The sequence below is a fragment of the Pundamilia nyererei genome, unplaced genomic scaffold (assembly GCF_000239375.1).
Source record: "Pundamilia nyererei isolate P.nyererei 1_Seehausen unplaced genomic scaffold, PunNye1.0 scaffold00005, whole genome shotgun sequence".
NCBI lineage: Eukaryota > Metazoa > Chordata > Actinopteri > Cichliformes > Cichlidae > Pundamilia > Pundamilia nyererei.
This window is the reverse complement of record NW_005187406.1, coordinates 3,245,142-3,259,424: the sequence shown is the minus strand read 5'-3', so window position 1 is coordinate 3,259,424 and position 14,283 is coordinate 3,245,142. Positions and strand designations below refer to the sequence as shown.

Sequence of the window (14,283 nt, the reverse complement as noted above, 5' to 3'; positions counted from 1 at the left end):
GTTGTAGTTGGGTTATCGTACAGATAATTTCTGGTTAGTTGACGTTTCTGCAAAATTGTTGTGAGCTGCAGAGCCAGGAAATGATGAAAACAAGTGACATGGAAACAAAAGCATATATTAAACTGACAGAATAATATTTTATGGTGTTGTAGCAATTTGGAGTTCATGTGATTTTTGGCATCTTGTTTTCTTCCCAGACTGAGGACTACCTAAAGAGGAAGATCCGGAGTCGTCCTGAGCGCTCCGAGCTGGTCAGGATGCACATTCTGGAGGGTGCGTGTTTTTTTTTAATTTGTTTTTTTAATCAGCAAGTGCCAGTGTTGTCAAAAAGTCACACTTTAAGCTTTGTAAAATACCTAGACAAAAACAGAACCAAATCTTTATGAAGAGGTTAATGTATAGTTCCTCCTTCGTATTTCTGCTTGAAGCAATTCCGTGTTCTTTGAGGGTATTGCTTCTGCATCTTAAAACTCGGTAGCTCGATTCAGGCGCTGTGAAAACTCTTTTATAAAATGTGTTTCGGCATGTTGTCTTCATGAGGCAAGGTGCTTATCTTCACATTTTCACATTCATTTTAATATATGTGTTTGCGGTTTAAAGTGTTATGTTTGTTATGATTTTTTCGAAGCAGCTGGTTTGACTGTTGTTTTGGTTTCTTTTAAATTAGGTTGAAGTCAAATCGAGGAAGTGTTAAAATAGGCTAAAATCTGCTGTAACGTATTGAACAGATCCGCAGAGGATTATATGTGTGTGAATCACTTGATAAATAAATGCACATGTATCCATAACGGCCTGCTGTGCCCTCTGCAGAGACGTCGGCAGAGCCGTCTCTGCAGGCTAAGCAGCTGCAGCTGAAGAGAGCACGACTGGCCGACGACCTCAATGACAAAATCTCTCACAGACCGGGTCCCATTGAGCTGGTCCACAAGAACATCCTGTCTGTTAACTGCCATCTGCAGCACTCACTCCCAGGTAATAACACACACCTCATCAGCGTTCACCTGTACGCGTCTCAGTCCAGGAAAAGAAAATGTCTTCATTGATGGCCTTGCTCTTTCTTTCTAATGTAATCACAAGTTTAAGTCGTTGGGAAGGTTTGATTGCACCTGCGATCAACTTCGTCAACGTTATCGTCGTTTCACCTGTGTTTCATCTGCTGCACTTCCCGCGTGTCAGAACGTGCACCCGCAGTTAAACTGAGAGCAGGAAAAGGAAAAGCTGGGGTGACCTTAAATGACAGTAAAGCACAGTAACGACTCACACTGAGTCGTGTGAAAACGAGTGAAAATAAACGAGCATTGTATAAAAGTCTCTCTCTGAGGAATAATCACTGGCGCAGGATTGGTGCTCGTTATCAGTAGATGCTTAAAGTCCCGAAATACACAAGTTTTACAAATAAATGACTGAAAAAATCAATCTTATCTCACGATAACGATCGTACTGTATGCATTTATTTATGTCTGCATGCAGGCTAGCATCTCCTTAACGAGTAGGCCCACACAACATCGTCACGTGTACAGCGATCATTAAGATCTGTATTTTAGTTTTTTAAACTGTTCATTCTTTATATGTCTTTATTATTTCATCATCTTGCTGGTAATACAATGTTGCAATCTCTGTAAAAATTTGAACCTCTGATGAAACTTTGTCGGACTCTCCTGGAAAAATGAAATGAAGAATTTGAAAAGGTGCCGCAGGCTATTGTTTAAAAGAAAAATTGGGCAATCTTGTATATTTATGACACTTGGTTCAGAGATTTACACACATACACACACACACAGACTTTTGCACAACGTTGCACAACACTCACAAGCGTACCTGCAGGAATTAGCAAGACTTGTAAATACAGGACAGTGGACAGGTTATGGTGAATTCAGGCTGAGCCTCAGGCATGTGATGAATACAAGTTCAAACACGTCCCCTTCCACTGTTCGCGGTGCTATTGTACCTGCGGCTTGGTGTGCAGTTGCGCCACCTCTACAATTTGATTTCCGTTCAGACTGAACACCTGAGCAGTTACACCATTCACGTATTTACAGTAAGGTGAGTGTGTAAACAAAACAAGCAGCTCTGAAACAGAAGTGAGTCAGAAGCTTTGTTTGGACACGGCACTGTTTTGAAACATGAGACACGGCACGCGGTGTTGTAACTTCTCTAAAATTGCTTAGTGCCGATTGCTAAAGAGCGGTGACTAACTTTAGAGAAACTTTATTTGAGTGTTAAAATTGCAGGGGAAGCTGGGAATTAAGCTGTCCTTTCCTGTGTTTCCCAGCGGCTCTGGAAATTCCAGACAACGCCAACCCCTTTCGCACCGCTGAACCGCTACACCAGAAGACGCCACCATTAAATAGCGGTTTCATTAAATGTGTGAACGTTTGTGCACTGTCACAGATTCTCCAAAGGGAAACGGAGGAGAGAGCTCATCTTTGGACGAAGACAGCAGTGATGCTCTGTCACCTGACCAGCTAACCAATCAGGACTCTCCCCTGAGCGCTGTCCCTCAGGTCTCCCCCTCAGACGTGCTCACCCAGAACGGAGACCTCTCCCCCACACAGGTATTACTGAGGTGGAACAGAAAGAACTGGACAGAGCAGTTAGTGAAACAAAAGCGTTTTTCAGCAGGATCATGCAATTAACCACAGTGATATCATCTCACCAGTTTCTCACACAGCCTCCTGCTCCACCTCCACCACCACCTCCGCCGCCCCCTCCCTTGTTGAATGGGTCCGCTTCGTCCCCTCTACCTAAAACGGTGACCTCTGGATCCTCCCGCCATTCTGCTGGACAGGTCAAGGTGCGCCGATCGCTCAAACTTCCTGTTGATTTTCGTGACTTCAAAATGATTCTGACCGTAATCTCTATTTATGGGAACACTGTAGCTCACCAAAACCCCCTCCTCATCTCTTCATTTCCTTCCCCCCCCTATTTCTCATGGTTCTCTGACTGCAGTCTCAGGCCAAGACGAGTTCAGACCGCCCTCCACAGAGACCTAAGAAAGCAAAGGACAGCAAACCAAAGGTCAGAGGTCTTTGTTTTGCTTTCATTTTAATTCACACACTGGCACATGATTTATGGCCAATTTTAAATTACGACCAGTCACTGGGTAAAGGCTGTTTTTTGATGACATCTTGTCTGCAGTAAAGATTTTAAGACTTCAAATTGTGTTTGTCTGGCTTGCTGCTCCCACTGCTGAGTGACAAATATTAAAAGTTACTCCTTAGATTTGAAAGAGCCAATAAAAGTCTTCTTTGTGGTTTTTGCGTCGTCTCTATTAAATCATAGAGCAGGGGCTTCTCTCTAACCTCAGTGCTTTTTTCTGACATTTTACAATCATACTGAGGAGAATTGCTTGTAAAAGAGGAAGAGATACCATTTTATGAAGCCACAGTGGCCTCAGCACATCAGAAATATATACTTGCTTTTCTTAACTGGAAGTGCGTTAGCTTTTACTTCAGTTAAGTTTTTATTAGTATGCATCGTTTGACCTACATGTACAGAATGCCCATGCACCTCACACGTGTCTGTCTCTTAAACATTCCCTCCTGCCGCGTGAAGGTGAAGAAGCTGAAGTACCATCAGTACATCCCCCCCGACCAGAAGGCTGACAAGGAGCGTCCGCCTCAGATGGATTCATCGTATGCGAAGCTGCTCCAGCAGCAGCAGCTCTTCCTGCAGCTGCAGATTCTCAGTCAGCAGCAGCAGCACTACAACTACCACACCATCCTGCCCGCCCCTCCCAAGTGAGTGTCGAACCACTTTTGCGTATGTGTGCGTATGGTTTGGAAGCGAGGATGAGTAATTGCTGTGGGTTTTTGCCGAGAGTCAACAAGTTCAACACCCTTATTTTTTTTTCCTGCATTAAGCTAGTAGTTGCAGTGTAGCTTTACAGTTTGTATTTTTTTTTCTTTTTACTTTGAGTATACTTTACAGTTAATATAAAACTTTCATGTTTCATTTTAAAATTCTAGAAAACTTATTTAGAAATTCACAAGTTTCATCTTTAGAGCTGGTCTCTCATCATAATTTCCCCCGTGGTCTGCCAGAGAAAAAAAACATGCTCGATAATCTTTATTACAACTTTGTTGTTTGTCTTCCTTCAGGCCACAAACGGAGCAGCCTCCCACAACCAACTCTGGCCCTTCCCCCTCCCGTACCGTTCACACAACAACCACCACAGCTTCCTCGAGTCAAACGGGGACGGCCCGTCACAGCCAAACCGCAGTGGGAGGAGCCAAACCAGCTACTCTGCCAGCCAACCTGGATGAGTTCAAAGTAATTAACTCAGGACCCAAAAACAAACCTATGAGATCATTACTGCACACAGTGTTGTGGCTCATTTTGTTGGGCAGACACCCCTCATATGGTGGTGGACTCTACAGACGTGTAGATGTTCTTATACTTTCTTCATGTATTGTTTGTGCTTTGTCATAACTGCAAAGCCAAATTAAGAAAGATAGTTAAACTCACTCGGCCAGAGAATAAAAGACGTGATCATTAGACAGTTATTGTGGCGCACTGAGCCACAAGCCAACAAAGTTATGTTTTAAAGCTCCTTCTTTACCCCTTGAAACCTTACTAGGAGTAAGTAACCCTTGAAACTCTTCTCTGCTCTGAGTGCTTTCTATCATATTTCAAGCCTGCTTGTAGAACAAAATCACCTGGTTTGCATTCAAAGTTAGTGAGTGTCGTCTCTGTCTGTGCGGGAAAAAGCTGGAAACTATTCAGATGGTAATCAAATCACGTGTTTGTTGATATTTACTGAGGTGTCAGAACTCATTATTAAGGGTACAAGGGAGATGTCTTTTTGGGTGAAAGAGTTGAGCTCTTTATCTTTGCTTTTACTCTTGATTTGCATGCAGTTCTGTGTGTGTGAATGGTTTACACACACTCATTAGTGTTTTGGCTTTAAAATAATGTGTCATTTTATTTGGGTGTCATTTTAAAGAGTCACTTGTCTGAATTTGTCCGAGGCGACCTTTTACATGGCTTTTTTTATCGGTACATCACCACCTACGCACCCTTTAAAGGTCCAGCTGTATAAAGTTCCTTTGAGCTGAGCGTTTTAAATTTGAGTCTATTCTCACTTTGAGTCAGTGTTTGTTTTATGAATACCACTTTTGTTTCCATCTTCCAGGTTGCTGAGCTGAAACAAGAACTGAAATTGCGGGGTTTGACCGTCTCAGGCACCAAGAATGATCTAATTGAGAGGCTCCGTAACTACCAAGAACAAAATGGGGGAACCGCAACTGTTTCGAAGAATGGCATTTTGCAGTCCGGCTTGCAGGGCACGACCTCAGCTGCTAGCACCACCACATCTTCTCCCACCACAACTTCCACCTCTGACCACCAGTCAGTAGAGGGTGGGTTTAAGTTGTCTCTGTCCTCACTGGCTCAGGCGGTTCCAGGGCGGGTGATGCGGTTTGGCAGCACCAGCTCGAGCCCTCCGGTGTCGCCGACTCCGTCGGAGAGGTCGTTAGCTGGAATGAGTCCAGATGAGACCAGCTGCAATGGAGACATGTTTGGAGAAATGGTGAAATTTATGTTTCATTTGTTATTGTTAGAAGCACTTTGTCATTTTTGTGTCTGCCCAGACATTTTCCTAACATCCTCTCCTTTTTTTAATGTGTGTGTCCTTCAGGTGAGCTCTCCGCTGACCCAGCTCACCTTGCACCCCTCTCCTCAGCGCCCAGCAAATGTCTCTCCACTCGCAGTCAAAGATGAGATCAAGAGCTCTTGCAGTCTGTCCAGGTCCTCACCTGCATCTGTCCAAACCCCCGAGCCCGGAGCAGCCATGGACACGTCATCTATGGATAAAGACCAGATGCTCCAGGAGAAGGACAAACAGATCGAGGAGCTCACCAGGATGCTGAGGCAAAAGCAGAGGCTGGTGGAGACTCTCAGGTCCCAGCTGGAGCAAGGCAAGATGGCAGGTGGGATAGTGGTCAAGAGGGAAGGAAGCGATAAGAACAAAACATCGCCAGAGGTTAAGCTCCAAACTCTAATAAAAGCCTCAGCCATTCAGCCCCCTACGCTCCCTAATGGCATCGTGTTGAAGGTCAAAAAGGAGGTAGAGTCAGAGGAAGGAATGGAGGGAGTAACAGAGGAGGCTCTGTCAAAGAAGCAGGTCCCGACGATGCAGTATTCCCAGGAGACTCTGCTCAGGCTGCAGCAGATTCAGCAGCTGCAGCTCCAACAGTCTGATCAACAAAAACGGCAACCACAACCGAAACAGCAACAAAGTCAGGCGCAGCCGACGAAGGCCGCAGAACCCAAACCGAATCCTCAAAAACAGCATCACCAAAAGAAAGAGGCTCAACTCCTGATCCACCAGCAGCAGCAGCTGCAGCAGCTCATCTTCCAGCAGACCCAACAGAAACGGCTCCAGGCTCAGCAGAAGATAACGCAGCAGAAACTGGCCCAGCAGAAGCAAGTACAGCAAAACCAGCTCAAGCAAACCCAAGGGCAGCAGCAGGCTCAGCAGAAGAACCAGGTTCAGCTAAAGCAGGTTCAGCTGCAGATCCAAAACCAGACGGTGACAAGTCAGAAACCCACACTGAGCCAAACTCAGCAGAGGAAGCAGCTGAAAGCTCAGCACAGGCAGCAGCAGAAACAGCAGACATCAGCAGCCTCAACACAACAGGTAATACTGTGAACTTCAAAGACTGAAAGCACACACGCTGCAGTCTTTACGATGAGTATATAGCATATAATAAAATGCTAACGCAACTTTTCTGTTTCCAGGTGACTCCAGTCATCATCAAGCAACAGAATGGCACACCAGTGCACACTCAGGCCATCTCATTAGACCTCCTTAAGGCCAACGGCACACCTACACTGGTGACAGACACCAACGGGAACCACTACCTAATCGCTCTCACCAGTCACACCACAGATGGACAGAATGGAGTGTCCTCATTGGCCAAAACCAACGGACGCATCACACTGCAGGTACAGGGAACATGGTATTCTGATGATAATGGTAATAATGCTAAGTGTTTCCCTCTAAATTAGACTATTTGTACATTATACAAAAATAATGAATATATACTGTGTAGCAAATAATTCGTTGCACCTTCAGTCAGTATTTTGAACAGCAGCAAGTAAACTTAGCCCTACAATTACTCTGCAGCCTTTGTGCGTTTGTTGTAGTGGCATGTGTAACTGTTCTCCACCTGCTGTGGGTTTTCTTAAGATTTCTTGTCTTAGCTCGTAGAGCTTCCTGAGCAGAACAAGAGCTACTGTCACCAGCTGTAGCCTACAACAGCAGTGTCTTTTTGACGATGTTAGTTCAGTTCTGTCAAAACTCTGAGTGAGTCGCTCATCACACATTGCTTTGAAGCTGACAGCTGGTCACTAGGGTATATTTACTAATTTAGGAAGTTTATCTTATGTCGCCGGTGGGGGTTTTCTTGTTTTGTTTTCTTTTGTCCCCACCCATCGTCACCTGAAGTTGCCAAATGTCATTGACTTACTGTAGTATTTCAACCTTTACTGTCCATGGATGAAAAAATTATAAAATAAAAAATACACTTCAGTAGGATAGGGTTAGTCTTGCATGTACTGTTTATATATGGGAAGCGCGTAATATTAAATGGTTTGACAGAATATGAATGTTTGCGTACTTGTAACGTTTCAGAGATTGAATTCAACTCCAAGTAAACTGCCCAGCACCGACAGCCAATCAAAATGTCAGGCAGAGGCGGAGCCTGTGAGCCAACCAAGCAAAAAGGTACAGCAAAAACTCTTTCTCAGTAAAACATGTAAGCAAGGTGTAGATTGTAACTTTCCCAACATTTTTACTTAACTTTTTTCTTCATTTCATTTGTATTGTTGTAGGGTCTTAACCTTAGAGTATATAAAGCGCCCTCAGCCAACTGTTACTGTGGGTTGGCGCTATGTAAATACACGTTGAATTGATCTCTGTTTACTAATTTAGTCCTGAAGACAACAATAGCAACAGATTCTTACCACAAGGTGTCGCCACTGAGACACTGTAAAATCATCCAAGTTAGATTGTGGACTAACAAAGGTTAAAAAACAGCATCTTATCCCAGAATAAGACTTGCATGATTAACATATGCAAGTGTGCCTTCCGTTCTAAACGTGCCACTCTTTGCCCGTAGGGACAAAAAGCGGGGCTGCACTTAGACGCCAAAGGTGATCCACAACCCAGCCAGCCCGTCACCGCTCCACCCAACCTGCAGCCTTTCTTTGACGACATTTCAGACAATGAAAGCCAAAACAACTTAATGTCATCTCTCAAGGTAACGCCAGCAGCAGCACCTCCTCCTTCTCCTCCTCCTCTCCCTCCTCTGCTTCCAGGCAGAGTTACCTTCAGCATGTCATCTCTAATGGTGGTCCTGCTCTCTCCACATGTTCATTAAATTTGTCTTCTTGTTTCTTCTCTCTTCTCATTTCATCACTTCATGGCACCATGCTGACAGAGACAGGAGGCGTGTCCGCCTTACGACCGGCACACGCTGTTCACCCCTCCCTCTCCTAAACCCAACACCTCCCTTTCTTCTCAGCGCTTCAGAGTATGTCCTCCAGCATGTCTTGTCTTTCCATCTGCCTTGCAGTATTGATCTTTCTCCCTGTCTCGACTCCTTTTTTCCTTCTTCTCACTTTTTTGGTCTCTAATGTTTTTGCAGAGGAGTGGCAGTGGTGTTGGGTTGGGTTTGTTAGGACGTAGTGGTAGACTAGATCAGTGTCATCCTATCAGACCCAATTATCTAAAAGAAATCGCCCCTGCAACATTCCAGTGAAGAACACCTGCTGCTGTTTTTTGTGTTAAATAACTACATGATACCTCACTGTTGGCTACATGATGGCTAATGAATACTGTGTTTCTGTTCGACAGCCAGAGAATGGCCTGAACAGCCAGCAGATGGACGACCTATTTGACATCCTGCTCAAAAGTGGAGGTAATGATGAGATCTCAGTTTAATGTGAGAGAGACATCACAGGTCGGTACGTCTTGATGACCTTTATTTCTCTGTCCTCCCCCAGAAATCCCTGGCTTCAAGGCCAACCCGGACCCTTCCCTCCCCCCTCTCCACTCTGACCCACCTTCTCCATCCACTGCCCCATCCCCCCTCCACCTGTCTCCTCCCACCCCCACAGAGGCCTTCATCTCCCCGGAGTCTACGGTGGGAGGGCCCTGCTCAGGCAGCGGGCGTCTGGAGGACTTCTTGGAGAGCACGACGGGCACCCCACTGCTGGGCATAGAGTCCGACGGCGGCCTGGCGCTGATCGACGACCTCCACAGCCAGATGCTGAGCACGCCCAGCATCCTGGACCACCCCCCCTCCCCCATGGACACGTCTGACCTGGGCTTCTCCCCGCATTCTGCGGGGCTGGACTTTGGCGACCCCAACCTGGATAGCATGGACTGGTTGGACATGGTAGGGAGCGCAAGTGGAGGTAGTGAGGGCAATAGAGGAGAGCGAGGAGGTGGAGACGGAGGGACGAGTTTAGCTCCGTTGGCGCCACACACTCCGCAAAGCGTGTTCTCAGCCGACTTTCTGGACAATACGGACCTGCAGCTGCACTGGTAGCCACGTCTGTAGCACCTCACGCAGACGCACACAGATGAACACATGGTCGCTCACACTGTGTACAGGCTCCGTCTTTATTTCATGCACATACTCTATGCTGTCTCTACCACTGCGGGGGGTGTCTGGCACATGCACGCGCACACACACACTCTCACACATTTACTCAGTTTGTCTTGTCTTTCACTGGCTGTTGCTGTATGCAAGGTGAGGTGGTGTTAAATTCATTGAAATTACTTGGTGGACCTGAAGTGGACTTGTAAAGATTTTAACTCTACAGGGAACCAAAACGGATAAAATCCCATTTCCCGTGTCCTGACCTGCATTAAAGCCAGGTTTAAGTAAACCAGCCGAAAGTTGCAGGTCGCTTTCAACCCATTTCAACCCTCAGTAAACAGCTGGACAGATCAGAGGCGAGAAGGGACTGTCCGTGATGTTTTCCTGGGCTCCTAGAGATAGCAGTGTGTGTCAGTGCCTCCTAAACTTTGCACTTATGCTGAATCTGATTGGTTTAAAGGGTGGGTGTTTAGGTCAACAGCTGAGTGAAAGCCACCTAATGTTACAATGGTCAGCTGAGCCACTGATTGTTTTTGTTTTTTTAAAAAAAGAAAAAAGGCAGCTGCTTGTGGCCTCACCATGCCAACCTAAACCCCACCCACACTAGTCAAAGATACAACCTTCATTGGTTGAGAGTTGCTGTTGAAATAAACCTTATCAGTGGCAACAGTTTGAATTGAAGCCTCATTGGAGGTTGCGTATAATTGGTAACATTATGGTAGACCACTATGTATTGCTGTATATCGGGTGTATATTACAATTTGTCCATATGACTATTTTTCTTTGCTGGTTGCTTTAGAGTCAAGCTAGCCGGCTGGGGGACAGAGGGGGAGGGCGGGGCTTCCAAGAGAACTTGGACCTTGTCATTTTTTTAAAGAAAAAAAAGATTAAAAAAATAAACATACTATTAAAAAAACTCTAAAGATGTGTTTCTTTTTCCTTTTGATTTTTCACATTAACAGATACACTTATTTCATCTCAGCTTTGTGATTTAAGTAAGCCTGGTAATGAAATTAAAGCCACAAGAGGGCGATGTTGCTCAAAGAATAAAGAAAGCAGCTTCCATCTGGAACAGGAGGGTATTTTCCAGAAGTTTGCTTACCCTTGTATTTTTTATTTTTCGTAGTGCTAAACAAGACCTGAGCACATTTCAGCACCAGTTCTTTGTTTGGTGCTGAAAGCCACGTTCAACTGGATTTTTTTTGTGTGCTAGTTGTCACAAATTTCAAGCTGCATTTCCTCCACAGCTGCTTCTGAATGAAAACACACCCCTGCCTAAACGGATCAACAACTAGGCTTCTCTCAACCACCTGAAAAGTTTACTTTTGATCATCTCGGGCAATTTATTTTGAAGGAACACCATAGATCATTTCTGTGGGACAGTCGGCAGGTTTTTGAATCTTTAAATATGTTTCAGAGTACATGAGAAAAGCCCAGCATCAGCTGTTTAATAAAGGCTTCAACTGTGGCATGTATGGATCTGCAAAAAGTAATGGTGTAAAATTATTGGCATTAATAAAAAGCCACTAGATTACAGTGTAATTTTGACAAATACGTTTTGTCACTTATACAAATACCCTGGGTCAGACTGTAACAGGTGTTTTAAACTGTACTATATATAAAAAATACATAAAATATTGTATTATGATAGAAAATATATAATACTGCTAAGGCGCTCTATATAATGTGCCTCATTCACCCATTCATACAAGCACTTTTTTCCATGTGTATGCACTTTCTGTCAAAAAATATACCGATGGATGCATCAGAGAGCAACTAGGGGTTAGTATCTTGATCAAGGATATTTGGGAGTCTGGAGCATCCATAAGTTGAACCTTCATCATTTCTTCTTTCTTTTCTCTTTAACTTCTGCCTCTAACGTCCAGTTTGACTCACTCACTATGAGGGGATCCTTGTCAATGACGCTGATGAGCTCTTGGGAGCTCTCGTCCTCTCTCACACACACAGGAACTGCAACACATGCAGATAAACAATGCACAAGATCCAAGCATGAGCCAGCTCCGTGTGCTCTTACAAATTCCTTTCACACTCACACATACACAGGTTGCCGCAGCTCCCCAGAGCAGCATCAGTACCATCTCTCTCTCACCCATATACAGACAGAGCAGATAAAAGTCCCGAGGCCATGCCTCTAATTAGCTACAGTGAGCTCTAAAGGGCTACAGCACCACAACGACTAAAGATCTCCTCTGTATCCCACATCCCTCTGACAGGAGCCTGCCACCCCGCAGCCAGCCGTCACACAGGATTTTTAGTCACACATTCTCAGAAAGCCTTTTACCACCAAATTATCATAGCTGGTTCTGACATGCCCAAAACGAAACTTTCACTTTTGAAATAGTTTCAGCACAGGCTTTATTAGGTACACCTGTTCAACTGCTCCTTAGCATAAATATCTAGTTAGCCGATCACGTGACAGAAACTACATGTAGACATGATCAAGAATACGATGACCTGCTGAAGTTTAAGTGAGCTTAAATGTAGCATGGTTGCTAGTGTCACATGTGCTGATATACTGCCCCACATAAAAACATCTCTATGGTTTACAGACATTTGTCTGAAAAAGAGAAAATGTCCAGTGAGTGCTCTGGGACAAAACGCCTTGTTGATGCCAGAGATCAGACAAGAACGGCCAGACTTCTTCAAGCTGATAAGAACGCTTGTTCCAACCAAGATATGCAGAAGAGCATCTCTGAAAGCGCAGCACATCAACCATCAAAGGACGTGAGCAGCAGATGACCCCACTAGGTGCCACCTAGGTGCCACCTATAAAAAGAAAACTAAGAACATAACGGTGAGTTCACAGCACTCAAACAACCTCTACAGTCACCACACAGTCCATTAGAGCAGCATTTTCATGTGTTGGAACAGGAAATTTTACACGATGAACCCGAAAGCTGACAAATCTGCAGCAACTGTGCGATGCTATCATGCAAATATAGACAGAAATCTCTGGAATGTTTCTAGAACCTTGTTTAATCTGTGCCATGAAGAGAGAAGGGGCTAACCTGATGCTTGCATAGGGTGTATACTTGCATAGACAGTATATTTGGAGTCTATAACTGACCCCCCGTTATACAGTTGATGACATTATGTACTGGGAAAACAGCACTTTGCAAAATCACAGTATCACAGAATGGATGTCTGTGTTTCTGTGTGGTGGTGTCACCTGTCATTACTCAGAACAAGGATTTTATTTTCCAGGCGCTTCATGATGATGATGACTTAACATGAAGATTGCCTCTGAAGCGTCCCAGTGCTGCTTTATTACATCACGCTGAGCTACAAAATTACAGAAAACCAAATCACAACACACGTAATGTTGAACCGATCGTGTGTTTCAAACACTTTTTTTTTCATTTTTTCATTGTTCCTTTGTCTTCACTTGTTTTCGTGTGAAGCTGGATGATGTGAGAGGAGCAGTCAGGTTTGGGTGGATCCTGCTGCGACTGCAGAGCCTTTGATAGCAGAAGATGTGAGGGCTGACATTTGGGTGGGCAGGGGGAGACGGAGAGGGGATCAGTGAGGAAAATGGGAGGCAGAAAGGTGCTGAGAGAATAGACACACTGTTTTGCTCTACACCTGCTCGTCTGAAGGAAAACGGAGCGTGGAGGCACAAACGACAAGAGAGTGACGCGGTCACAGAGAATGGTTTGCAAACGTTTCAAACTAAAGTCTTCTTTTTGCTGCTTGGTATTATTGCTAGCTACACCGCAGTATAAAAAAGCCAAAATATAAATAAATGAATAAAATATCTATTCGATCTCTGGCTTTCTTCCACAACTTGTATCCTATCCTCAGCCTCCCAACCAGTCGGAGCTGATGGATGCCCCTCTGTGAGCCTGGTTCTGCTGGAGGTTTCTTCCTGTGAAAAGGGAGTTCTTCCTCCCACTGCCAAGTGCTCACTCAAAGGTCGTGTGATTGTTGGGGTTTTCTCTTTATTATGTAGGGTCTCTACCTTATAATTTAAAGCGCCTTAAGGTGACTGCTGTTGTGATTTGGCGCTATATAAATAAAACTGAATTAAATTGAATGGATGACAACCTTTTTCAGTGAAGGTCTTGCTTATTTCAGCAAGACAATTCCAAACCTCATCCTTCGTCTTTCACACATGTAGTGCTGAGTCCAAATCTGCCCCTCCCTAAAAAAATAAGAAAGAAAAAGGAGGTTATTGTGTATTACCTGAAAAAAAAAAAAGATGCTGGAAGATATAACATCTACAGGACAAACTGGCAGTGTTGAGGGAGGCAAAAACTTCTCTAATTCTCAGAGAAAATCTAATCTGACATGATGAATTTAGCAGGATCTGACTGCGCTTTGGGAGGGACAGCTGGGCTCACGGTCCACTGGACATCATATAATCGAGGTCGGTGTCTTTTAACATAACCTTGGGACAGCTAAACTGTGTGAGGCAGAGTTATGTAATGCACTCACGGTGGCCTGGTTTCGATGTTTTTGTCGAACTCCACAGATGTTGGTTTTTACCTTAAAGCATGAATATGAAGGCACGGCCCTCCGCTTTCTCCATCATCGGACCGTCATTAGTATGGACCACAATTGACTTTTCTTTCTTTTTTAAAAAAAGAAAAGCTTGATATTATAGTCCCGAGAAGCACAGTCACTCCACATTATCAGAACAACACGTGCATAT

The 14,283-nt window shown here is 44.5% G+C and overlaps 1 protein-coding gene across 8 annotated transcripts in view; it reads left to right on the top strand.

The window, feature by feature from the left end:
• Positions 1-10,149, top strand: part of mrtfab (myocardin related transcription factor Ab) — a 38,583-nt gene extending 28,434 nt beyond the window's left edge. For 7 of the 8 annotated variants that reach the window (XM_005721786.1, XM_005721787.1, XM_005721791.2 and 4 more), the window contains 15 exons: positions 198-273; positions 811-972; positions 2,392-2,555; positions 2,660-2,794; positions 2,950-3,018; positions 3,556-3,740; positions 4,101-4,272; positions 5,135-5,530; positions 5,639-6,640; positions 6,742-6,948; positions 7,637-7,729; positions 8,124-8,264; positions 8,445-8,537; positions 8,861-8,924; positions 9,010-10,149. In XM_005721786.1, coding sequence (XP_005721843.1) covers positions 198-273; positions 811-972; positions 2,392-2,555; positions 2,660-2,794; positions 2,950-3,018; positions 3,556-3,740; positions 4,101-4,272; positions 5,135-5,530; positions 5,639-6,640; positions 6,742-6,948; positions 7,637-7,729; positions 8,124-8,264; positions 8,445-8,537; positions 8,861-8,924; positions 9,010-9,557 — 3,507 coding nt within the window. In that variant the 3' untranslated portion in view covers positions 9,558-10,149. The remainder of the gene's footprint in view (positions 1-197; positions 274-810; positions 973-2,391; positions 2,556-2,659; positions 2,795-2,949; positions 3,019-3,555; positions 3,741-4,100; positions 4,273-5,134; positions 5,531-5,638; positions 6,641-6,741; positions 6,949-7,636; positions 7,730-8,123; positions 8,265-8,444; positions 8,538-8,860; positions 8,925-9,009) is intronic. The other variant, XM_005721789.1, reaches the window with a different exon arrangement.
• Positions 10,150-14,283: the final 4,134 nt, after the last annotated feature.